The 25,403-nt window shown below is 44.4% G+C and overlaps 1 protein-coding gene across 1 annotated transcript in view; it reads left to right on the top strand.

Annotated features, from left to right (window-relative positions):
• Positions 1–269: 269 nt before the first annotated feature.
• Positions 270–25,403, top strand: part of CDAN1 (codanin 1) — a 34,658-nt gene continuing 9,524 nt past the window's right edge. The window contains exons 1-20 of the mRNA XM_049825913.1: positions 270–384; positions 3,090–3,790; positions 5,382–5,606; positions 7,881–8,074; positions 8,492–8,611; positions 9,530–9,608; positions 9,999–10,119; positions 11,161–11,270; positions 11,977–12,066; positions 13,125–13,200; positions 15,400–15,608; positions 16,413–16,527; positions 17,351–17,494; positions 18,151–18,317; positions 18,939–19,020; positions 19,734–19,823; positions 21,621–21,675; positions 22,691–22,824; positions 23,544–23,647; positions 25,116–25,265. Coding sequence (XP_049681870.1) covers positions 283–384; positions 3,090–3,790; positions 5,382–5,606; positions 7,881–8,074; positions 8,492–8,611; positions 9,530–9,608; positions 9,999–10,119; positions 11,161–11,270; positions 11,977–12,066; positions 13,125–13,200; positions 15,400–15,608; positions 16,413–16,527; positions 17,351–17,494; positions 18,151–18,317; positions 18,939–19,020; positions 19,734–19,823; positions 21,621–21,675; positions 22,691–22,824; positions 23,544–23,647; positions 25,116–25,265 — 3,068 coding nt within the window. The 5' untranslated portion in view covers positions 270–282. The remainder of the gene's footprint in view (positions 385–3,089; positions 3,791–5,381; positions 5,607–7,880; positions 8,075–8,491; positions 8,612–9,529; positions 9,609–9,998; positions 10,120–11,160; positions 11,271–11,976; positions 12,067–13,124; positions 13,201–15,399; positions 15,609–16,412; positions 16,528–17,350; positions 17,495–18,150; positions 18,318–18,938; positions 19,021–19,733; positions 19,824–21,620; positions 21,676–22,690; positions 22,825–23,543; positions 23,648–25,115; positions 25,266–25,403) is intronic.

Genomic DNA, 25,403 nt, shown 5'->3' on the forward strand with positions numbered 1-25,403 from the left:
CGCCCCGTGCCCCGCGTGTTGACATGGGGAGGGGGACCGGCCCCCGGCCCCGGCCCGCGCCGGCCACGCCCCCGCCCGCCTACCCCGGCGGGAATCCCCGCCGCCGCCCCGCCCCGCCCCGCCCCGCCCCGGCGGGGAGGGGGAGGACGCGATCACGGACGCGGGCCCGCCCGGCCGCGCGTGGCGCGCTCGCCCCCAGCCGGCGCCGGCCCGCCCCCCCCGCCGCGGGTTGTGCGCGTGCTCGGCGGCAGCAGTAGCGGCAGCGGCAAGCAGCAGCCGGGAATGGCGGCTGTTTTGGAGCTGCTGCTGCAGGAGGAGGTGGCGGTCGGCGCCGTGGTGCGGTGGCTCCGGCACGGCCCCGGCCCCGGTTCCCGCTCAGTTGAGGTAACGCGCGGCGGATCGTCCGTCCGTCCGTCCGCCCGCCCGCAGCGCCCTGGCTCCGGCGGGGCCGGGCCCGCCGCCGCGCCACCCTCCCCTGAAGCTCCCCGGGGCCGTGCGGGGAATTTTGTCCGCCCCGGCGCTGAGCCCGCGTGGGTCAACGCGCGGCCGCGGCGAGGAGCCCGTCTGCGGCCGGGAGCTGGGGCCGAGCTCCGTCTAACAGCCGGCGGCACCGCCCCCGCCCGCGGGCGGGCTCTGAGGAGAGCGGCGGGAAGGCGAGGCCGCCGCCCGGCGAGAGGCTGGCGGCGGTGTGAAAACCGTTTAAAATCGGCAGGGCTGAGCCCGCCGGGAGCTCGGCGCTGCCCGGGCCGGGCGGCCGCGGCCTCCGGCGGGCGGTGGCTGCGGGGCTGAGGCGGCGGCGGGGCGGGAGCGGCTGGTCGGGGAGCCCTGCGGCGCGATGGCGGTGCCTCGGCCCCTTGGCTGTCGGGTGCGAGCGGTAGACCGGAGGGAGGGAGGGGAGGGCAGCTGGCGCCCTGAGGAAAGGCCGTGACACGAGGGGGCGACGCTCCCCGCGCCTTTGGCGGGGAAAGTAGCGGTGAGAGGCGGACGAAGCTGTGGGCGGCCGGCGCAGTCCGCCTGCGATGCCGCCCCGCGCCCGAGCCTTGGGCCCGGCGCTCCGAGGCGCGGCTCCGTCCTGAGGGCTCGGTGCGTGGCTCTGGGCAAACGCCGCTGCGTCTCCCGACCGGTCCGCCCGTCCCGCCTGGGCGTTGAGGAGGATCTTTCAGGGCTGGGAGAGGATTCTTGCTGGGTTTGAGTAGGCCGAGTTTTGTAAGGGGATATGGCTGGCGGATTTGGGTTCCTGTGGTAATAAAAGCACTTGTAACCACAGATGGACTACGAGTGCTTGTATTTCGCTCTTAACGTAGAGGAGCAAGTTGCCTTTAAAGCATTTTCTGCCTGAGCCCTTCACAGCACGTTACCTAGTATTAATTAAAATCAAAACTCACTGCTGTCGCCCAGACGAGTTAGTCAAGTATCGCTGTCGTCCTAAACTTGCGCGGGAAGAAGGGACCAACGCTTTATGTTGTCTGGTATTTCCTAAACTGTGCCTTGCAGAAGCAGACCTGTGGAGGTTATGAAGTTTGAGGCGCTGACAGCTCAGCCAGCACGGTGTGGGTGAGGGGGTGCGGAGGCGGAAAAGTTTGCCCTTGCAAGGGAATTTACAACTGCCTTTCGCTGCTGGGAGCAGCTCAGTTGCTTCAGCGTGGGAAAGCAAGTGGGAGGCTGGCACCTGCTGACAGGTTGCTGTTACCCATCTGTGGAGGAACCGAACCTCTGTTAAGTTGCAGAGAGAAAGATGGGTGAAAGCGGGTTGTGCTCTGAAAAGCAGGAGAAACTACCTGGCCTTGTGCGTAGCACAGACTGTACTTATCTTTGTGCCTCTGCGCTAAACCCAGGGGGGGCATCTGAGGAAATGGGGGGCTACGTGTTGCTCTGGCTTTCGTGGCAGTTTCAGACTGGAGCTGGTAAGAAGTTGGGTCATCTTGACGCCTCGTGGCATTTGTGTTCTGACCTGTGTTTTTTCACCGAGTGTTAAGAGTGCTAAAGCGGTGAGCCTTGCCTGCTTGGCTTGTTATCGAGGCTGTGTTGGAGTCTCATGCTTCTCCAGGAAGCTGAACTGGTCTCACACTTTTGAATATGAATTTCAGCATAGCTATTGAGGATTGTAGGAATCCACTCACGGCCATGCTTTCACTGCCTCCTTTCGTACAAAAAAGTCCTTCAGAAATAGTGTATGCTCTCTTGACTTTTCATCTAGTGGAGGTGTGAATAGAAATGAAGAGGAATATGTGTGCTGTGATTTTAATATTAGTAAGGAATAAGTTGCTGCCTGTAAAAGCTGCTTCTGTTGTTCCAAATGTTGCTGAATCCCATCAGAGGAAACAGAAACCTGGTGCAGTGTTAGGAACAAAAGAAATTTTACCCAATGTATGAAACTTTGAACTATGCATGTAACATGAAGTCTTTTGTCTAGGTCTACCCTTGTAAGATCACCCCGGCCTGTTTAGATTTTAAAGGTGTTGAGTCTGTAGTGGGGTTTTTTGTTGTTGTTTAAGTTTCTTAAGTATAAACTTCATGTACCTTAAAGTTGCACAGTCTCTGTTTAGACCTCTGTGAGGTCTAAATTATTTAATGGAAATGGAAGGGCAGCTTTGGTCTTGTACTTGGCACTTCAGGACTCAAAGTGCCTTAACAGTTGTTACAGCACCCCTCTGTGGAAGCAGGTGGCGTTCATAGACAAACAGGGGATGGAGAGGTTGCAGGTTTTAGATTTTTCTGTTGGAATTAGCTGCTTCAGTATATGTGTCTGAAATGTTGGACTTAGGGGTGCCAGTTGCTCCAAGTTCTCCCTGGCCGTAGCTTCAGTATTACTGCTCTTTCCATGGAACAATTCCACTGTTTCCCAATCGGAGACCAAAGTGAATGACTCCATCTGAAAACTTCTGCCAAAATGGCTTGTGTGGAGACTGAGTTTTAGATCCATGACTGGCACTGAGGTTGCTTGAATTTCAGTGACCTGCTTTGACAAGTCATGTTGCTTTTTATTGTGTATTGCGATCCCACAGTTACTACTTAAATGAGACTGGGCACATGGAAAGAAAGAATCGGGTAGTACCTTTATATTAATGCTTTGTCCTCTTTCCTTGTAGGAGAACCACATCCATGACAAGCTGGTATCTCTTAGTTTGCTTCAGAAAGACTTTGTGCCTTTTCTGCTAAATTTTTTAAGGGAGCAGACCAGCCAGATCCTGACTAATGGGCCCTCTACTCCTGCTAAAACTCCTAGTTCCAAGGCCCATGGGAGCCAAAGGACAGGATCAGAAAGGAGGGCAGGCCACGCAACCAGCAGCCGAGTGCAGCTCTTCTCCCAAAGGACTTCGGTGACCACCTGCACCACGGATACCAGTTTCTCTCCTGCTGCAGCATCCAGCAGCTCCTCTTCCTTTTCTGGGTCAAACCTGTCTAGCTCTTGCAGTGACTTTCCTAGCATCGTCTCCAGCAGCAGCCCGAGCTTTGGGTACAGCCCTGTGTTTAACCATGGTGAGAAGCGGTCATCTCAGAAGGCCAGCTTGGGGAGCTTCCTCACAGCCACACCTGAAGCCCTGCCAGCGAGACGAGGCCGAAGGAAAGGCAGCAGCTCAGTCGGTGCCTCTGGCCGGCAGGTAGCTCGGGATCTGGGGCGTTCCCTTGCTGAAGAGGAAGATGGAAAGCATGACAGTGTATCATGGAGCGGAGGGAGAAGAAAGCGGAGTGAAGCGTCTCTTGTTTCTGCCAGATCCCCACCCAGCCAGCTAAATCTTAACAACTTGGAGGAGTTTCCACCCATGGGTGCTGCCTCTGGCTGGACAAAGTAAGAGCAAGTCTGCCTCGCTGTCTCATTCGGATTGTGCTGCAGGTTACTGTTCCTTGACTAGCTCATCCTGTTGTGTGCATCCACATACAGAAGATGCTGTAATAGACAATACCCGGGGGCTGGCTTCTGGGCTTCTTGGTCAGAACTGCTTTGTTATGGTCGCCATGTAGGGGAATATTGCTTCAACGGGTAGTCAGGTTTCTACTCTGTGAACTCACCCAAGATGCTTCTTTAGCCTCTCGCTTGTGATGCTGCCTGCAGCTTACCGGTGCACAGACCAGCTGTTACAAAGCTGAGCACATCGTTGTCCTTGCATGTTCTAACAAGTCAGCATTATCTTGGCTCTTCACATTTCTCATTTAACACAATAGCAATCGCTAATGAAGAGCAGTCCTGGAAGGCTCTTCAGCTTTACTGGTGCTAGTAAAAAGGCTTTTGGATTGATGTTCTGTGGCTTCTGGTAACAGATGTTAGCGTGCAGCTTCGTTTGTGCCGTGTGATCATGGACAAAATAGCTAGCTGATGTCTGTATTGTCTTTGGTCTGCAGCAAGCCCTGGTCTCCCTGGTGACTTTGGCTTAGCTTCCGGGCAGCTGTTTGTGTTGTGGTTGCTTCAGTTCTTTTCTCTTTCTCTTTGAGATTTTACTCTTTAAAATCCTCATTACCAAACATAAGGTTTTCATGTCAGCCTGTTTGCTCCATATATCAGGCACTGGTCTCTGAAAGTGGGACTTTCTAGTTGGACATGCAAAATTCCAGCTGAAAAATGATGAGTCTATGGTTCTGTACAGCAGATCCAGGTGCTGGGTCTAGATGATGCTCTAGATGATGCTTTCGCCAAGGGAGATGAGGTGTGTTTCCAGCATAGACAGTAGGTCTCTCTTCCTCAATTGCACTATGCCCAACTAGGAAAGAGGTCAGGGAGTGTTTGGAAGCCAACACTATAGCGATTTTGAGAACATCATAGCAATTAATATGTAGCAACCAGCATTTCCTTGAGAATTGTAATGCTTTATGTTCCTGTATCTCATTTCCGGTATGTCTCTTACTGTGCTACAGAGCCTTTTCCTGAAGGACAAATGTAGGTAGTTTATGCAGGAGGGTTGGGTTTCCCTAAACTTAAAGGGCCTGTGGTAACTTGGGAGCCTGGACTTTTACTGATAGACAGTGGCAGCTTGATTGTTTTTGGTTTGGTGGTGTGGTTTTTTTTTTTTGTGGTTGTGTTATAAACTGCCAGTGAATTAGTTTCTTACTAAAATGAGGCATATCCTATCCTCTCAAATTAGAAATGTTTGGAAGAGTTGTGTGGCACTGTGTTATCTGTTCTGTGGCTTGATGATTGATAATTAATTTTGCAGTACAGGTCAGCAGGCTGTTTTTAGCAGTCTGTAGCTCCACGACTTTTTATTCAGTGACCAGAATAAAATCAGCAACTATACGTACAGTTTAGAAATTCAATATCCTGACTTGGTCTCCATTTCATTTGAGCATTAGGTTCTTCTGGAAGAGTTGCGTGCATATCTGTCTTGAGACCTAATTATTTTTGTTGTTTAGCTTGATTTCAGTGGAATCGCTTCTCACTTTTTCAGCAAAAGCAAACCATCAAGGCGAATCAACCCAACTCCTGTAAGTGCTGAGCGGCCCCTCTCAAAACCAAAGATGTGCTTCACTTCTACGCCTGTCAGCCGGTCTCCAGCTGCTCGGTTTTCATCCGCGTCGAGCCTTGAGGCCTTTACCACTGTCCAGGAAGGAAACCTTCCATCAGCGATAAGCAACAGCCTTCAAGAGGAGAGGGAGATGCTGAAGAAAGAACGGTACAGTCTGAGCAGAGTGGTGATAGGCTTGTATTGATTCTCAATTCTCCTGTCTTAAGGTGGTGCCAATATCAGAGTGCAGATGATCAGAGGAATATCCAAAACAGATATTGGTGACCTTAAACTATAATTTGCCTAAAACCAAGTGTGACTCCGGTATCAGACTAGGATATTAATGCAGCTAGCCCATGTTTGTCATTTTAGAGGTGTGTTGTCTCTGAAACAATGACCCTTACTTTATCTTCAGAAGTTTAGTCAGTCCTCACTGCTTTCATAAGATTGCCTCTTTGTGGACTTGCACGTGTGGCTATCTCCTGTGCAGCTTTCCTTAGACTGCACAGGCGAAGTGAGTGGGTTTGAGCTGGTGTCATTAGGCTGTGTTTGAAGATTGCACCTGTGATGGAAGGCATAGTCTGGTTTGAAGAAAATGTGTTAGTGATGCAAATGTGGGGAAAGTGTTAATGATTTTGCAAGGTAGGCAGACTAACACAGGCTTGCAGTCAGAGAAAACAGGACGTGGGTAGCGTGAGATTCTGTTTTGAAAGTTACTACTGCAGTTGTTTATTGAAAATTACATGTGCTGGGAGATAAAGTGAATTCTAGCTTCTAATTTGGTCTCCGCTGTTCAGTTACTGTGTGACTTTCATCCTCAAATGTTATCACTGTTAGTCTGTGAGGATTGATACTTCAGAAAAAAAGCAAAGCACAGCAGTAGAGAAACTATTGTTTGTAATTGCTGACAGAACTGTTGCTGTTCTTTGTAGATTTTGTTTTTGGGGAAACTCTTCAGGATGTGTGGGTGGAATTCTTTTCCTGCTAAGCCTTGCAGTTCACTTCAGTGGGACCAGAACTGGCTGGACAAACACAGTAGAGAGTGCCTTGTGTTACTCTTTGTACCAGACCTGTAACAGAACTGCTTAGGATTCAGACCGGCCTTTGCACTTCAATGAAGCACCTATCCCAGTGTGAATTCCACCTGAAACGTCCCACTAATCCATATAAACTAAAGTAGGTGAAATAGCAGTATGTGGGCTGGAACTTGCCCTTGAGGTGATCTCATCTGACCCATCATGCTTGAGAGCTGGAAGCTGGTGGTGTGTCCTCAGTAGTGGTGGAGAGGTGAGGTACAACATTAACACAGCCTACCGCCAACTGGGTCACTTTGAGCAAGGGCAAAAGGTGAAATTCATGCTGAGGTAGGTGATGACACTGAGGCAGAAGTGAAGCAGAGTTGTCTAACTATGTTGTTGGAATCTTACCTTGGTGGGTTTACAAAGTGCTTAATAAATAATTTTCTTCACTTCTGTCAGTCAGGTGCTTATGTTCATTGTAAGGGAGATGTTATTAAATAACCTTTCTACTCCCGTTTTGGGACTAACTTGTTCTTCATCGCAGCAGTTCCACTAGAAGTAGGCCAATAGAAAAAGTTCTTTGCTGCAGTTAAAAATGTTTCCATCTTCCCCATGGCCTTTAAAGTGACTTTTAAAGATTTTACTTTTGAGACAACGTGGTAAGAGGTGGTGTGTTGTTCCAAGTGTGGACGTTCCTTTGGGATCTTTAACAATCATTTGATATTGCTGTTACTGGCTTTTTTTCTGCTTCTCATGTGTCTTACGTATGCCACTCTGCTGCTGCATTTCGGATGACCTCTGTAGGTATATTTTTTTACAATATCTCTGTATTTAACTGAGTGATCATTTTTGATTTAGACTCCAGCAATTAAAGTAGTTTGTTCCTTCTGTCATTTAACTTGCCAGTACTGGATTTCATTTGTTGTTGCATTGCCTTTCCACTTAGTGGTATTAGATCTTCTCAGGGTATCGTTAACTTACAAATATATCTGAAGGTATGGATGTGAACCTTATTTTCATAGATTTTGTAAAGTGTCTAGCCGTCAGAAATTGTACATGCAAAAATTTTGTTTAGGACCAGGTCTCTAACAGATTCCATGTCCTTAACAAATACCAGTTTAGATGAAAAGCAGTAACACAGGTTGGTTAGATAATTTGGTCAAAGTGCCACGCTATTTTAGCAGAGTTTGAATTTGAATGTGATTCTTTTTAGTCTTTTGATTGTTAGCCCCAAGATCCTTTCTCAACAAGGGAAAGATGAGTTAAATTACTATCATGCTAAAAGCAGCTTTAGACAGTGTAAATGACATGGTTATTGCAAGAATTCCTTCATGCTAGATGGCAAGAGAAGGACCTTTTCTGGCCACGTGGCTGCTGTGTTTCATCTTCAGTCACATGGTATGTTGCTGCTCTTGAATTTCAGATGCAAATTGCTGCACCAGGCATCTTCTCCTGCAGGGATATCTCTTGATCCTGGTACTCCTACTAAGCCTAGCTACACTCGCAGTGCTAGCCTTCCTGCTGAAAGCCATCTGGTGACCTGTGCAAATCCTACTAAGGTTTCCTGCAAGAAACAGTTGGAGTGTCTGGCACAGCTCTATTCATCGTGTATAGCAGGTGAAAACCCAGAAGATGTGGGACTGACCCTTCTTTGAGCTTTGAACTTGCATGTGTGTTGTGAGGGGGAAGTGAAAGTTGTGGGACAGTTACGGTGTATAAACAAATGACATTTGGAAAAATAAACTAAACCAACACAGTTATTAGAATAAATGGATACTAGGTAAAAGTTCAGGGAAGGAGGGGAACCTGATGCACTACTCTGAGCTGCGGTAGGGTGAAGTTGTATGGCCCTATCTGAAACCAGACCCTTCCCTAACACATCTTTCCCATATTGATTTACATTGTGGCTGTTCGTGGGGAGGGAGTTCTTTGCTGACTGTGCCATAGAAAAGGCATTTATCTTTTTACCTTCGTTTATTAAAGGCAGATCAATACTGAATATCCACCTTTAGTATCTCACTTCCTCTCTTCCAGAAAACCTGGTACCAAATATTTTTCTGGAGCTCTTTTTTGTTCTGCAGCTGTTGACATCTAAAGGCACTTCTACTGCAGAAGATGGCGATAGTGACCTTGAAGTCAATGAAGGAAGTAAAGGTAAGCAATGGTATTGAGGGGAAAGAATGTTACTTCCACGGAATGATAATGTGATATAGAGTAGTTGCCTTTAGCTTGAGCAGTTAGTCTTAAATTCTATAAAAGCACCTTATTACTACTCTGGGACTCATCTGAGATGCTGACAGAAATCATGCATGTATGGGAACTGCTGCTGTGGTATGATAGAGTGGGGTTGCTAGATACTGTTTGAATCTAGTTGTCTGCTATTGTGTGAGATTTGGCGTAGCTACTTGCTAACACTGACTTTCAGAGAGAAGGATGGATATGCTAAAGTCTCTCCTCCATTGGTCCTTGCAACTCAAAAGTGCTGTTGATCTGCGATGTGTTTCTTAAATTTAAGCTTGGGTTATGAGTGCACAGGATCCATCCATATAGATCCGTAATTGTTCCGTTTGCTTTTTGGCAAATTCAGACTTAAGCTTGATGCAGTTAGTACCTTGATATGGATATAAAAAACAAGAGTGGCTTTAAGATGAGACACATACACCCCCTCTAGATGCCCCAATTTGATTGACCTCTGTTTTGCCACTCTCAGATTCTTAGGGCTGAGATTAGGAACACAAAGTCTCCAGCTACAGGAACAGCAGCTGATGACTGGTTGCAGTTGGTCTACTTTTTGTCCTGGATCTGCTTACTGTTGGCCAGAATGTCAAGAAGGAATCTTTTCTTTCCCATACGGCATTGAACAATCCAGTTGCCTTTAGTATAGGAAGGATAGGGATGGGAGGATTTGTCCATTCAGGTGGCAGGGAATGGGAACTTCTGGAAACTGGATACTAGTCTGGAAGACTATTTTTGGATATGGCAGTTCCTACTTTCCTTGAGAGGTAATTGTTGGTCTTTTAGTTTGTAAGTGGTGATAGGTGCTGTTGTCTCATGTTTCTTTTTTTCCCTTAGATGCATCAGGGAGACAGCATTTCCGAAGTGTGCACAATTGTGTTTATTTTGCTGTTCAAGTCTTGGATTATCAGTATGAGTGAGTTTAGTATTTTTTTTTCCTCTGCTTGTGTCTGCAGATGTGTGTGAGATTAAGCAAGTGTGCTTGGATTTTAGAGCTTTACCACTTACAGGCATGGAGTTGTTAATTTTCTCTTAAAACATACAACTTGACCTGGATTGGGATGTCTGTGAGTTTTCCTTGCACTGATCTGTCTGCTGAACTTCAGTGTGATTATGCAAGACTGGGAAAGTCATGAGATGGGAGCAATAAAAAATGGCCCTACAGATGCCAGTAGTATTTCACACTGGGTGCCTGGGGCTTAGAACTCTACTTGGTAGGCTCATAAAAAATGAGCATAAGCATTTCTTTAGGTCTGATCATGTGTTGTTTATGTCTGTCTGGGTTTTATCCATGTTGTCTTGGCAGAATTATTTCCCATTTAGAAAAGGGGATGCTGAAGCTTTTGGCTGAAAATGAACGGATTGCATCTTTTTCTCCCGCCTTGCACGAGAGGCTCAGGCAGGCTTATGAAAGCAGCACAGCCAAGGTAAAAATTGGCAGAGCTCAACTGATGTTGCTTCAAACCTTTGTGTTGTTGCTCTTTTATTTGCGATGGCTTTGATGTTAAATCTCATTCCTTCTGCTTTTAGTATCTTGTCATGTCATCTTTGGCAAGTGTTTAAAAGCTACTTTTTTTGTTGTCAGCGGGTGAGTGAATTGCTAGGTCCAGTGATTGTTAGCTGCAAATCACTGCTGCTGGCTAGCCTTGCATTGTGCTCCAGGCCCTGACCTCAACAAGCAACTTTGACAGGGACAAGTTTTGCTTTTGAGATTCTCATCTAATAAACATGGATCCCAGAAGAATGATTGGTTAGATTTAATCTCAGAATGTAGTTTGGAAGAAGTGGATTTGTCTCATAGCTACAGACTCCTTTTAGGCAAATGAAGCTTCAGAGGAGACAATGCAGCTTGTGAAAACTGGTTTCCTGATCTAATCATCTGGGTTAGGGAGCTAAAGCTGGCTGGGAGGAATGCCTTCCTTAATGTATTTTATATCTTGTTTCATCCATCCTTTAAAAATGGAAATTAATCTTTGCAAAGAAAGTACAAGGCACTTTCTGAGACTAGGGGCTGTCAATAGCTGAGCTTTTTCGTTAAAGCTGTAAATAAAGGTCTCTTGTTACTTGAAGGGATAGGCTTTTCGAATAGGAGAAAGAAGAATAATACAGGAATTGCCAGCCACTGTCCTGCATTCTCTGGAGCCCTGTATTAAAGGTACACTTTAGCTGTTTGCAGATCATGCTTTCCACAGTGTATCAATACTGGTTGCAACCTGTTCTGCAGAGATTTCTTAGAGATGCTTCCACTCACAATGTTGAGTGATTCTGCCTCTGTAGTGTAATGTAGGTTGTAAAACTGTTGGTGTTTTCTAGCAGTTAGCAATTGGGAAATAGCTAGTGTCTGAACAACTCAACTAGTGATACTTGGTTTCCTCATTGTGTCTTTTCCTTGCTTTTTGTAGGTCTCAGACTGTTGGGTAAATTAGGGGCTTACATTAGTCTAATGGCTGCTTTTATGTTTTTAACAGGTGTCTCTCCTGCTGCCATGCTCTGTACAGTCTGTTTCTTTCCAGCCAGAAACTGACAATCGCTCTAACTTTCCCAGTGACAGAGCATTTCACATATTTAAGAAACAAAGGTAAGTTTCTTCTACTGGTACTGTATGGCTCACAAGGTATAATCTTTCCATGATTGTGAACAAAGGATATTAAGAATGTGTCATGTATGCTACATGCTGTAGAAAAATCTTGAGATTTTCACTCTAATTTAAAAAAAAAAAAAAAAAAAAGTCTTTGTCCATATTGACCACAGGAGCTAAATGCTTAATGTCTTTAGAGAAGAACAGCCTAATTCTTCAGGAGTTATTGAGACTTCTGGTAAATCCCAGTACAGTGTGTCACCCTACTGGATTGCTTCTGCATATAAATCTGGTATGCTTTTATTCTTCCTGCCACCTCCCTCCATGCTTGCAGCAACAGGGTGAGGGGAGAATGGCAAGTTGTCTTGGTCCTTTTTTCTCTCCTCTTAGGTATTATTTCATGTGGCTTATTCTTTCCTGCCTCTCAGTCTTCAGTATGTCTGGTAATGGGTGTTTTGGTCATTCCGTCAGAGCTTGGGCATAACAAGCTTAAGCACTTGCTGTCAAAGACATGGAAAATGGAAACTCGCTGAAGTACCACTAACATTAATGAGTTTTGCAAAGGTATCTGAATGCTTAGAGGCTTGAGTTATTTAATCTGAGGTAGATTCTTACTGGGGAACTTAGGAGCGATTGAATATTCAGTTGTTGTTACTTCAAATTTTGAAGAGTGGGAATTCATACCCATAAATATCTTGATTTGCAGGGATATATTTTATGAACTACTGCGTGAATGGGAGGATAACCATGAAAAAACTGGCTGGGACTTTGAAAGAGTTCTGGGCAACAAGATCAGGTAGGAGTCTTATGCAAATTCAGCTAGCTCTTTAATGTAGCTGAATTGCTGGTGCAGCATACTAGACTCAGCATCCTAAGTTCCCTGTTCTCCCTAATGGTTTTCTGTGCTAACCTGTAGGGAGCTGTGCTACTTGGAAGGTACTTTCCATGTAAACTTGCTTCTATATTTAAAAGTATCAACTGTTGTCTTAAAGAAACAAGCCAGAAGTGGCAAGGGCCTAATTTAATCAGTCTTGGTGTAGCTCTTTCCCTGTTCATAATCACAGAAAGAGCCACTCTCATGACCAGTATGTTGAGGTCTGAACATTGTCTTTGTATACACTTGTGTGTGCACTTCATGTTTTCAATGCCCCACTCCTCTTAAGCGTGGAGAAGTGTGTTAGATGTTCAAAACCTCTTAGCTCTTATAATTATTTCAGGGGGTTCTAGTGTATTGGCTCTGAAAACAAGACAACTGTGGCTCTTTCTATGGAAAGGAAGCTGTTTTATTCATTTATTGCTTTATCAAAATAGAGTATATATAAAGAAACTACTATGGTTTTGAAAGCAGTTGCCTTGTGGGTTTCTCTGTTAGTCTTAACCACCAGCATACTCGTTACATATGTGAAGGTGACTTTTCACCACAGGAGCAAAACAAGGCTGAGATTTAAACTGAGAAATTTTTCTTCTCTTTGGGTATCAGAAGTACTGCTGTTGCTGATTTCTTACTTGCATATGTGTGAACTCTCAGCTCACTGCTCTGCAAAGAGGAGAGTGGGAGCTGAGTGACTTAATTTTCTTCCTAAATAACAGCATTATTGCAGGAAAGGAAGAGTCATCTTATCTCTAGAGCTGTGTTTGCTCTGCAGGTGCTCAGGGAGAGTTTTTGTTTCCATGGTCAGTAGATGGGCCTCAGTGCTTGGGATACCTGGCTATAAAGAAGTTGTTTTTTGCAGTGGCCTTTGGAGATTGCTTTCTTAAAAGCAGTTATTTTAAGCTTTTGGTATAGTTTGAGGTTAGAACACTTTTTTGTACCACAGAGTTCCAGTCAGCATTTTGTGATGTTTTCCTTCACAGGGCCATGATGGCTCACCTGTCTGCAACCTGCAACCACAGCCATTTTGCCAGGCTCTTTCAGAAACAGCTTATCCAGGTAAATGACTTGTTTTTTTAATGAAGATACACATCAACGCTGATTTGATCCTTTCTCAGCCTGAGAAAACAAACTGTGTCTTGCAAGTTTCTTTGAGATTTTCCTACTGAAACTTTTTTGGGAGAGCCAAGTTTTTAGGATGGGAATTTCCGTTCTTTTCCAGAAATTTAAATCAGTGATAAATTACTGATGAACTCTGTGTAAATCAGGGATCAGGCACACTGAGCACATCATAAGCTGTAAAAATTCATTCTTCATGGTTATTTACTGTGACCTTCTAATTTTAGAACGGTTATAATTTTTAGAAATCTTAAGGTTGTATTTTGACATGTATCAAATGCAGAGGTTCCCAGTTATGTACATTAGCAACATGAATGTACTACCTGCAAAGAATCTCTGGTTCTTCTGTGTAACACTGCAACAGCCTCTTTTTGATACAGTATTGCTGTTGTAGTTTACAGGGGTTTTTTCACCAGTTTCAAGCATCATCTGACTTCACTGTAACTGAAGGAATGAAGAAAGAAAAGATGCTTCTGATTGGAGTATCGATATTCACTGTATTTTCTATAAATGGCTGGTTTATTGGTGGGTTCCTTGTGGATAGCAAAACAGACACATAACATCACTTTGAGTATTTGAGTATTAGGCCACACACACATTGCCGGGAAGTTGCGAGCTGTTGGAATGTTGGAATGTCTAGTGTCCAGTCTGAATTTGCATCAGTGTCCTGTCTGATGTGTGTGTTCAGGGAGATTGTGGGAAAAAGGTGAGATGGACGTTGTTGCATCAACAGGATTTAATTAGTCCTAGGTACTGTATTTCTCTTTTATATCTGTGCCTTCTTAATGAAGACTGCAGGGTTTCGCAAAGGTAACCAAAGATTTAAACTGATAGCTAGGTGTCTTCAAGGAATCTGATGTGTCTGGCTGGAAAGTGATTTGCAGAATCTTGTGTGTATTAACAATGTGCATGTAGAAAAGAACCTAGACTGAGGATTTGTGTTGAGGCCTGATAATTTGAAGGTTGGGAAGTATAACAAGATGTTCTTTTGGGGGGGGAGGATGCTCTGTTTGGAATAAATGGACATAGTAATTGTTCGCTTGATATACATAGTTAAATGTTGCTTTTTAGTATGATATCTCTCATTAAAACAGTCCTGACTTAGATGTAGGAGTATGCAGTCATCTTTTCCCTTTACTCAGTATTGGTTAGGTTACATCTGAAGTACTGTGTCCAGTTTCGGCCTCACTAGTACAAGAAAGATACAGACTTCCTAAAGCGAGTCCAGTGCAAGACCACAAAAATGATTAAGGGACTGGAGCAATTTTGTATGAGGAGAAGCTGAGAGAGCTGGGACTGTTAAACCTGGAGAAGAGAAGGCTTCGCGTTATCTTAGCACTTTGTACAAATACCTGATGGGAGGGAATGAAGAAGAGTGAGCCAGATTCTCCTCGGTAGTGTTCACTGGCAGGACATGAGGCAATGGACACAAATTGAGAAAAAGGAAATTCCATCTGAATGCAAGAAGACACTTCTTTACTGTGAGGGTGGTCAAACACTGAAACAGGTTGCCCAGAGGCATTGTCAAGTCCCAGTGGAGACATTCGAAACCAAATTGGACATGGTCCTGGGACAACCTGCTGTAGCTGACCCTGATTGAGCAAGAGGGTTGGATTAGATGATCCAGGAGGTACCTTCTAACCTTAAACAGTTCTGCAATTCTGTGATTCTTTGAGTCCTGAGTAGTATCTATATGTTTGAGGGAAGGGTGCATTAATTTTTTTAACTTTTTCAACTCTCTGGAAACTCCAGGGAAACCTGTTCTGGGAATGCATAGTGCAGTATCACAGTCCTTGGAGACTGGGCTAAAGATCCTACTGAGTGGTTTATGAAGACCATGTGAGTGATAGGTGTTCTCTGCGCACATCCAGATGTACCCTGGTAAATGTGCCTGAGTTAGATGTATAGGATTGGAATTCCATCTCTCAAGATCTCTAGGCTGTGTATGGCCAAAGTGGGTAACAAGTTGTGGCATGAGGAAAAGAGATGTTCTGTACATGAGCCTCCTGAAAAGGCCATGCTTGGATTACTTCTAAAACAAAGTCTTGTGAGGAAGAGAGAATATGTGGGGTGAGAGATGAAGTGAAATGATGCTTTATTACAAATTTTCCACCTCACTACTCTTTCTGTCTCTTGAAGATGTGTAAAGGTCCTGTTGGTGGTGGTGCAAGCTGGGGAGACACCCCAGACCAGGATGTCCTTAATATGCTGGGTTCTGATAATCTGAGCCGTCTGAAGAGGCTGCAGGAAAGATTTGTTGTTCCTCAGAGCATCAGAGGACCCTGTCCACCCCCTTCATTCCCAGGGTGCCAGCAGTTCTTCAGGGACTTCATCCTCAGCGCAGGAAGGTTAGCTGCCTGTGGTTGCTGTTTCCTTGGTGAAATGTGTGGGTGAGCGGGGAACACCAGTGTGCTGCTCTTGCAGCGGGGAGTTGTCCAGAGAGCTTGGGGCATGGTGTAACCTAGGCAGAGCATATCAGAAATGTTTTTCAGCTGCATAATACCGCACTTAGTGTTCTTGGCCCGCATGCATGCTGAACATGTTAATAATAAGCAGGTTCTGCCAGGAGCATAGAATGTTTTTGTGTGTATGTGTGCTACATTAGGCTAGACTTAGGCTTACTTATATGGTAATAATTTTCCTTCTATAAAACCATAATATCTTGTTACAGGCCATCACTGTTTCCCAGTGCCAAGGCGTGCAGTGCTGCCTAGCAAGGGCACTGGACTGGCCAAGTGTTCCTTGTGTGGTAGTGCATGAAGCTAAGGAGTTACAGGATGAAGCCAGGTTCATGGTTTTGTTCAATGAGTTTTTCACAATCCACAGCATGGAGGAGTTGTGATCTATGGGAGATTTGAATCTTAGGTTCAGTTATTTTACAGCTTCCTGCTTCGACAGATCCGTGTTATTATCCTTATGGTGGGAGTTGCTAAATAGCATGTATTCAAGAAAGTACAAAATAAGAGTTGAAAAGAAGGGGGTCAGCCAGTACTAGTCTTGTCCCTTGCTTTCTTGTCTGTCAGTCTGTTACATTGGATGTCTGCTGATGCTTGATACAACTCATGAGACAAGCTTTAAATTTTGCACTGTGTTAGTTGAGGTTTTACTGCTGTTTTCAGCCCAGTCTGACTCATCATCATCTTTTGCTGAAGTTACCAGTTCAATCAGCACCTGGTGGATAGTCTGTGCCTGAAGATACTCGAACTGAATAGCCTTACTCTGGTGGAGCATGAGCATAGCGATGGGGAAGCAGATATGGATGAACAGGTGAGCTTGTTTTTTGCAAACACATCTGGCAGGAATTGCCCTGAGCTCTTCCGGTACCCAAAGAATTACTGGCTTGATTGTGAGTTGCCTGGAGCTTTCACCACTGTATTTGCAGGACAAGAGCTTCTTCGTTTGGTTCTGTCATAACTCTGCAATTTAGTTATGGATGTCTGAGCCCCTTGCCATTTACTTGCATGCTTCAAGGTGCTTCATGGAACTGTGTCATAAGAGATGATGCACAATAGTTTGAAAAGTGAGAGCCTCTTTTTAGGTTATTAGTACCCCGTGTTAGATCAATGAAATAACTGAGTCCAGTTGTTGCACTCGGTTGCAATAGTTCTGTGTTACTTTTCCATGTAGAAGTATTTTAGCTAGAACGAATTTGTAGTCATGCCCATTCATACCTGTTCAGATGTTTCTTCACTCATCTATACCTATCAGAGGTGTCACAGCTTATATTCTATTAGCAAAGTAGCAGCCAAAGGTTCATGGAGACTTGCAGAGCAGTAATGGTATAAAGGAAGCAACATGAGGTCAGCTCTCTGCCCTCTCATTGCCTCTGAAGTTGTTAATATGAGCATGTGATTGAGCAGCTGCTTGTTTTAGAAAGCTCTTGAATTAATTTCTTCTTGCTGTAAGTGAAGCAGTGGAGGCAGAAGCAATGTAAAATGCTTGATAAATATGTATTTTGGAAACTTACCTCTATTAAAAGCAGTGATGAAGCTATGTGGTCCTTTTACATGAAGGGAGTAGAATTTTAATGTAGGTAGTTGCTTTGCCAGTTTAGGATAGCATTGCCCCAGCTTGCTTTTTTTAATTTCAGGATGAAAAGAAGCGTTTCACTGTGGTCCTCTTAAGCCTCCGACTCCTTGCCAAGTTCCTGGGGTTTCTTGTATTCTTGCCATATCGCACTGTGGAGCAACCGACTAGAGACTTGCAAGACTCTGCAGTAGCGTTAAGAAACCAAGTAAGAAACCAAACTCTTCTAAGAAATCTAACGTGGCCTTCTGCTTGACAGGCAAGCTTTCTAATCCAAGGAGGGAACAACAATAGTTATGCGTTTTGAAAGCAAGCCAGTGGTTCCTGGGATGATGTTATACTGTTCTGTGCCCCTACTGCATATTCTGGGGTTGGGAACAAAGGAAAGAAGGGTCTGTGTAAGTTAGGAAAGAGGGAGCAATGCACTGATGGTGAGGTACTCGGTTTTCTGTTACTTCTGCTAATCTGGGTCTGTCATACCAGAACTCTGACCTAGCTAAGGCAATGTGTATTTACAGTGTAAAATCCAGCTAGCAGGAATGTTTTTGTTAGTTTCGCACCAATCTCCTAGCATTGTATCATACTGAATGCAAGGAGGCAGGGGTTAGACCTTGACTCTACTTGTACATAGTCAGGCTTACAGCCTTACTTTTGAAAGTCCCATTGCGACCTCTGGTTGCCATCATAGGGTGGTTTTTACCTTTGCTCTTGTGCAAAGAAATGTTTTCAGTAGCCAGAAAGTCACCTCTTATTTGTACAGAAGATGAAATCCTAGAAAGAAATGTCAAGATATAGATAAAGTTTTTCTTTAAGTATCAAAAGATAACTTCAAGCTACTTACTTTAACTTCTGTTGTCCATTAAGACCCTGCCTGTTCTGGATGTATTGAAGCTTCTGAGACAATCTATTTGGGATCGACGTTCTATTCTCACTGTTCCTTGGATTGTGGAGTACCTTTCCCTTGTGGATCATATTGCTCCTTTCCTTGATTATTACAAGAAAGTATTTTGTCTCTTGCTGCAGGTATACAGGTAAGAGCCTGGGAAAGGATATTTGTCAAGAACTTTTCTCTGAAGGTTTGCATGCTTAGATGCGGTGCCTGGTGTTTGAGAATGCATGCTGGCCCTAGTTTGAGATTCTTATAAAAGTACTTTTTGTGTGTATGTGTGCAAATCGTGAGCACTTCTTATCTTACATAAAGCTGCGAAGGGAGCACATCCAAAACTCAGATGTTTGATTTAAATATGTGTTTTTTCATTAAGTAAATAAAATTTTTTTTAATCCCCACTCACTTACTCTACATCTGCAGCTGTGAATTTTAAACCTGAATTTGAACCTTAAACCTACAAGGTCTCCCATGCTTAAATAATTTTCTAGTTTTCTTTCCTATATACATGAGGAAAATATTAAGCACATTCTAGAGTTACTTAACACTGGCTTTGCCAGTGTAAACTTAAACCAGCATGTTATTCAAGATGCATACATACAAAAAAGTAGAGCTTGCTTTCCATTCTTTAGGCAGACAAGTAATGAATGTGTACATGGTGACAAATAGTATAATTACAAAGTGAGTGGTTGGGGATTTTTTTCCTTAATGAAAATTAAGCTACTGAAATCTAACACTTTCTCTTGCTGCTTTTGCTGCATGGCAGGTTAATGGTCCTTTCTGAAGATAAGGAGATGAATTTCCTGAACAAGCTGCTGATCCTTGCAGTTCTGGGTTGGCTTTTTCAGGTAGAGTCTCTTGTGTGCACGCAGCTCTTCCCTGAAGAAAAAGCAGGGCACAGAACTCAATAGAAAACAGTATTGAAATGAGTTAAAACACTGCAAAACAGTAGTTTGTTGTTTTGGGTATTTTTACCCTAGTTTAAAGAATTTAAAGATTTAAAATTAAAGGGTTTAAAGAATCCTCTGTATTCTAATGAAGAATTATTTTCCTGTAGTGGAATTGTGTGAAGCAACGTTTTGGTTCTTTTTTTCCAGTAGGAATTCTAATTGCTGCTCAAACGCATTCTGTACTTATAAGTCTGCATCCTTGTAAGCAAATTGACACTGATTCCTGTTAGAACTGGAAGCTCTTGTCACAAGACAGAGTGCTAGCTGGCAGCCTTGAATTACCTGGGGAATTTTTTGTCTGATAAAGGGATGGTGTGATGAACTTTTAAAATCTTTTTGTGCCTCCATTTGGAAGCAAGGTAACTGCTTAGCAGGAACCTGTTGAAAAGGTGAACGATGCTGTGTGGGGAGGATAAGGAAGGTAGCTTCTGTTATTGTGATCAAACTAAATCTTTAATTTTATGGAAAGGCTCCGCTTAGGGCAGAGAGGATCCTTAGTGCTATTTTTTGCGTGTCTGGCAGGTTGATAAGATTTTACTGTCCTATTTGTCAGAAATGGTGTAAGTTACTGACTGCTGTTTGGGTTGTAACTGCTGGGGTTTATGTTTCAGGTTCCATCAGTCCCTGAAGACTTGTTTTTTACCACTGATGTCAGGCAGGAGGGATTGATGATGGATTCTGTGACATCTGCTCAGGCTTTGGTGAGTTAGTGCAGTAGCATGTTCTCTGAATCTGTGGATGAAGGTGGACCTACCATGGCCTCAGGAGTTTAAGATTTTATCAGGAACTTGGCTTCAGTGCAGTTGCATTGAGCATATGTAGGCCAATGTATGTGATGTCCCAGTTTGTCCAAGTGCCTCAATTGCATTGCATCCTGGATTGTAAACTGTGTGTTACAGCTCTGGGGCTTTTGTCAGGCAGGAGCCATCTCACCTGCTGCAATGCCTTGCAGACTAGGTGCCAAGTTATGCTGGAGGATCAGATGCTGTTTTCGTACTCACTGATTATTGCAGTACAAGGTGAGCTGATAGAATTGTAGCTCTTCCCAGAAATAAGCAGTAATGGTGAACTCAAGAGAAATAATAAAATGGGACTTACAAGAGCAAGGTTGCTGTCTTTGGAGTCACCTGTTTTCCAGTTGCATGATAAAGGGTAACTGAACCAAAAATAACATGAGCAAGCAGAAAAGGAGGTGAGTTTATGGCATATGTGATGTTTCAGATAACTCCCAGCCATGCAAGAGAATACGTAGTATTCCTTGAAAAATGAGCACTATGTTTGCTCAGATGCAAGCATATCTTGGTCTAATTAGAAAGTTCTGTTTTGCACTGTCTTTTCAGTGGTGAAGAGAAGATGCAGAGGTCAACTGATTTAATTTTTTTTCCCCTCTCCAAATGAGTGCAGTACACACTGCCCGTGTGGATGGGGTCTGAAGTTGTTTTTCCTGCCATGCCTCTGGCTGTGCTGTGTAATGCTGGGGTGACATAACTCCACAGTGCAGTGTTCCACTGAATCTGGGTGTTGTGGTTTAACCCCAGCCAGCAACTAAGCACCACGCAGCTGCTCACCTACTGCCCCCCCCACCCAGTGGGATGGGGGAGAAAATTGGGAAAAAGAAGTAAAACTCATGGGTTGAGACAAGAACAGTTTAATAGAACAGAAAAGAAGAAACTACTAATGATAACAATAACACTAGTACAATGATAACAGTAATAAAAGGATTGGAATGTACAAATGATGCACAGTGCAATTGCTCACCACCTGCCAATCGACACCCAGGTAATCCCTGAGCGGCAGTTCCCCAGCCCCCATTTCCCCCCGTTTATATACTAGACATGGTGTCACATGGTATGGAATACACCGTTGGCCAGTTTGGGTCAGCTGCCCTGGTTGTGTCCTGTGCCATCTTCTTGTGCCCCTCCAGCTTTCTTGCTAGCTGGGCATGAGAAGCTGAAAAATCCTTGACTTTAAACATTACTTAGCAACAACTGAAAACATGAGTGTTATCAACATTCTTCTCATACTGAACTCAAAACATGGCACTGGACCAGCTGCTGGGAAGACAATCAACTCTATCCCAGCTGAAACCAGGACACTGGGTGAAGACACCTGTGGAGGTGTAATGCATAGCAGATGTACCTCATTTATTCTCCTCCATGGATAGGTTTCTCTTTTATGAGTAGCAGCTGTGGCAACAGTCCTGGTTCCCTTTGTAACTATGAGCTTTCAGCTGGGCTTTGACAGTGGATCAGAAGCAAAGGTTGAGCTACACTAACTACATGTAGAGCAGCTCATTGTGTGTTAGAGGGCTGGACTGAACACTTGGGCTGTGAAGTTTATCGTTTTACTGTGGATTTGGAATCCAGTTACTTTTATGGTTTACATGGAAAGGCAGTTCTGAAACCTGCCTGTGAGTACATGTATGGGATTTCTGACTTGCTGAAGACTTGTTTCCTTCCTGCTGTGTCCTTTCAGCATTTCATTTCTTTTCTTACCAGGACTCGGTACCCTTGGTGGATCAGCAGTTACTTTATACCTGCTGTCCCTATCTTGGTGAGTATTTTATTTATATTTGTTATATAAATAAAATGTATTAGTTGTTTTGGGGTTTTGTATGGTTTGGCTTTTTTTAGTTCATGTTTGTCCTTTGGTACTGTGAGTCCTCTTTCTTATCCCTCCTCACAACTTCAGGTCTCAGTTGTGTATGAGTCAATCTTCATAAAAAGTTGTGTTGCAGAAGCTCATGCAGCTGTGAATAGTATCTGGTGAAGCTGGGGGAGGGAGGCTATATAGTTGGGATAGTTGATCTACAGAGCTTGAATACAGAGGGACAGGGGAACTCATCCTTCACAGACTGGAAGGAAGCATCGTAAAGAGTAAGTGTACAACTTTTCTATCCGAGGTATAGGGAGAGGTGTTTGTACTGCGAGGAATGCCTTGATCCTTGAGCATATTTCTGCTGCCAGGCAGAGGGGAAGAATCCTTTTGTGCCCTGGTGCTTTATTAGATTGTTGTTTGAGGTATCTTTTTCCTGGGATCTGACTGCCATTGGTGAAATCCTTCTCTGTAGACAACAGAGTCCCAGATGGTGGGATGGTCTCTGCTTCTTGGGACTTAGCTGCTAGGAAAACTGTATGTTAAACCTGCATCATGAAAGCTTCTAGGGGTTGAACATGTCTTCAAGCTTTTCGCTAGGTATTTTCTCCTGACCCTCTTGAAATTTTGTGTAACTCTGCTTGCCTTGTTCTTCTTGTAGACTTTATAGTTCCTGCTTGCCATGCTAAAAAGGGATGCATAGAAATGACTGCTCCATGATCCTTCTGAACAAGTTCAGTGTGCCAGAGAGCTTTTCAGAAGCCTCCTTTTATCTTTGGAGCCTTGCCTTCCTTGCTATGCCCTGCCAGTTAGATGTGTGGGATGCCCCTCTGCTTTTCTGAAACTTCAGCTTTCACAGAAGCTGAGAGAATCTGCTCTGGAAACAGGACTGACAATGTGAAAGTCTTTTGAATTTTGATTTGTTCCCTTGCTTATGGGGACAATGACTGCTTTTGCCTGTTTTTCTGTCCAGGTGAGCTGCGGAAACTACTTGCCTCTTTTGTGGCTGGTAGTGGAGTAAAAAATGGTGGCTTTATAAGGAAAATCACTCCCACAGCTGCAGAGTCCTTGGCACCCAAGGCTTCTGTCACACAGCGGAAACTGCAGGTAATGAAATCAGGGAGTCACGAGGGGAAGCAGGGCAGGAGAAATTGCTTGTGTGACGGTAGAGTACATAGGGGCATCCTAATGCCAGGGAGAGAAAAGAATGGGCCTAGGCAGCAGGGAACATTGTGTTTAACAGTCGGGTACCCTTACTCCTAAGTCTTCTGTTACAGTCATGTGGCTGGGATACCATGTGGGTGTTGAAATCCAGGTAACTTCAGTAAACATTCCTGCAATTGGAACAACTAGCCTATTTCTCTGTCTGCCTCTTTTTTAACACAAAATGTTGGTATGTTTCTCATACTCTGTTTTGATTAGACCGCAGCCATGCTTTCCACCGAAAGAATGAACTGTGTAGGAGCCTACAGGATTACCAGCCTGTAATTAAAAGAGAGGATCCTTTCTTTCCAAAAACAAACCCTATGTGGTGACTCAATACTAGTAGGTGCTGTCAGAACTCTCCCGTTCCTCTGTTTACTGGGCATTTGCTTTTGTAGCACCATAAACCCTTATAATGAGCTTTGGGTTAAATGGTTAGAGGGAAATAGGGAGCAAATATTTTACAGGGGTGCTGAATGCTACAGTAGCAGAAAGTTCTACTGTAGGCAAACTGTGTGCCTTTTAGCACAATTCCAAATGGTAGTTCTGTCCATTCCTGTGTTGAGGAGAGGAGGATCTGGGTGGAGTACTCGAATCAATTGTAGCACTTTTCTCTTGAACAGGTAGAGTTGGCACAGGCCTTCTTCCACAACCAGCCTCCCTCCCTACGGAGAACAGTTGAATTTGTGGCAGAGAGGGTGGGATCCAACTGTGTTAAGCACATCAAGTAAGTGCTGGTGATGTGTTCTGTGACATAAGTAGCTTTACACTAACGAGGCAAAGAGTTGATCCTTTAAAATTGTGTGTTTGAGGGAAAGAAAGCTTCCCTTAGAGTATGCTGTATTGCGGAGCACCAAGGCTATGACAGTGTGGTCCAGCAATGTCTGATTGCCATCACAGAGGGGAGTTTGTGAAAGGATGCAGAGAGGTTTATATGACTGTGGGACACTTGGAATGTGAACATAGTGCAGAATTTTGAGACTTCGTATCTCTTTCAGAAGGTTCTTGCTAACGACAGGAAAATCACGGAAGGGAGTTCTGGAGGTTGTCTGATCCACACTCCTGCTCAAAGTAGGGCCAGCTTTCAAGTTAGGTCAGGTTGCTTGGCACCTTTTCCAGTTAAGTTGTGAAAGTCTTTAAGGATGGGTGTTCAGCAGCCTCTTAGTACCATGTTCCAATACTTAACTTTCCCAGGCTTTGTGAAAAATGTTTCCTTATATCCTATCAGAATGTCCCTTGTTCCAGCTTGTGCATGTTGCCTGTCAACCTTTAGCTGCACACTTCCTGGAAGAGTCTTGTTCTGTCTTCTCTATAACCCTTCCTTCTCCTGTCATCTTTTCTTCTTTTCCAGGCGAACTGAAACTGGCTCCCCCAGTCTCCTTGTAGGTTGTGTGCTCCAGCATCCCTGCTGTCTTAATGATTTTTTCCTTTTCTCTTGCAGTCACTCAGATTGTCAATGGCTTTCTTGTGCTGGGGTCCCAAAGCTGGACACAGTACTCCAGATGCAGCCCCACAGTGGTGAGGGAAGTGGTAACTTCCCTTGTCTTGCTGGCTGCACTGTTGCTAATGTCAGCCCAGTGTAAGGTTGGCCTTCTTTGGACAGTCTTGACTCATTTCGCTTGTCTAGTGGGAACCCCGGATCCTTTTCTGCAGAGCTGCTCCCTAGCCAGTAGAGCCCAGCCTGCACTGTCACCACCCCATTTCTCTACCTTGTCACAGTCCTTCTGAATGGCAGTCCTGCCCTCCAGCATGTCACTCATGAGGTTGCTGAGAGCTTGTACTGTCCCATTGTCCAACTGTGGGGTATCAGCCCATAAGGAATGCTGGTTTTAGTGGACTGCTGTTGACATATTTGAACATCTGACCACTATCCACTGAAGAGTATAAGGGTATTGCCACCAGAAAAGATACCTGTAACCATGTATGTTTCTATTAAAACCTAAAGGCTTTTGACTTTTTGAGTCTTAGTGCTATTTTGATATCTTCATTGCTGCTTTCTTCCTTACAAAAAAGGACAAGGAGATGGTACAGTACTGAACACAGTGTGATTAATTCTTTTTTAGCAGGGTGGTTTATAGCATTTGAGATGGGTGTCCTCCTAAATTGGGGAGAACAGCTGGTTACAGTTAGTGTGCCCCGTTTCTTGTATTGATTTCAGTCTGTCTGATTTTTTTTTTTTAATTTTTTTTTTACAGGGCAACACTGGTAGCAGAGTTGGTTCAAAGGGCTGAAGTCATGTTGCAGGATAAAGTGAAGGAGGAGGATGCTAATCATGACAAGCTGCTTGAAGAGGTGTGCGCTCATCTGTATGAGGAAGGGGCCCAGGCACTCATCAAAGGCAGAGAGTAAGGAGGAAAAGTTATTTAAACTTGTGCGTTCCCCTCTCTTCTTACTGCAGAATCTATAAGCCTAATTTGGCTTGGCCTGTCGTGCTCTGGTTTTGGTAATTATAAACCCTGACCTCTGCTCTTCTTAGGGTGACT

The sequence above is a fragment of the Accipiter gentilis genome, chromosome 22 (assembly GCF_929443795.1).
Source record: "Accipiter gentilis chromosome 22, bAccGen1.1, whole genome shotgun sequence".
NCBI lineage: Eukaryota > Metazoa > Chordata > Aves > Accipitriformes > Accipitridae > Astur > Astur gentilis.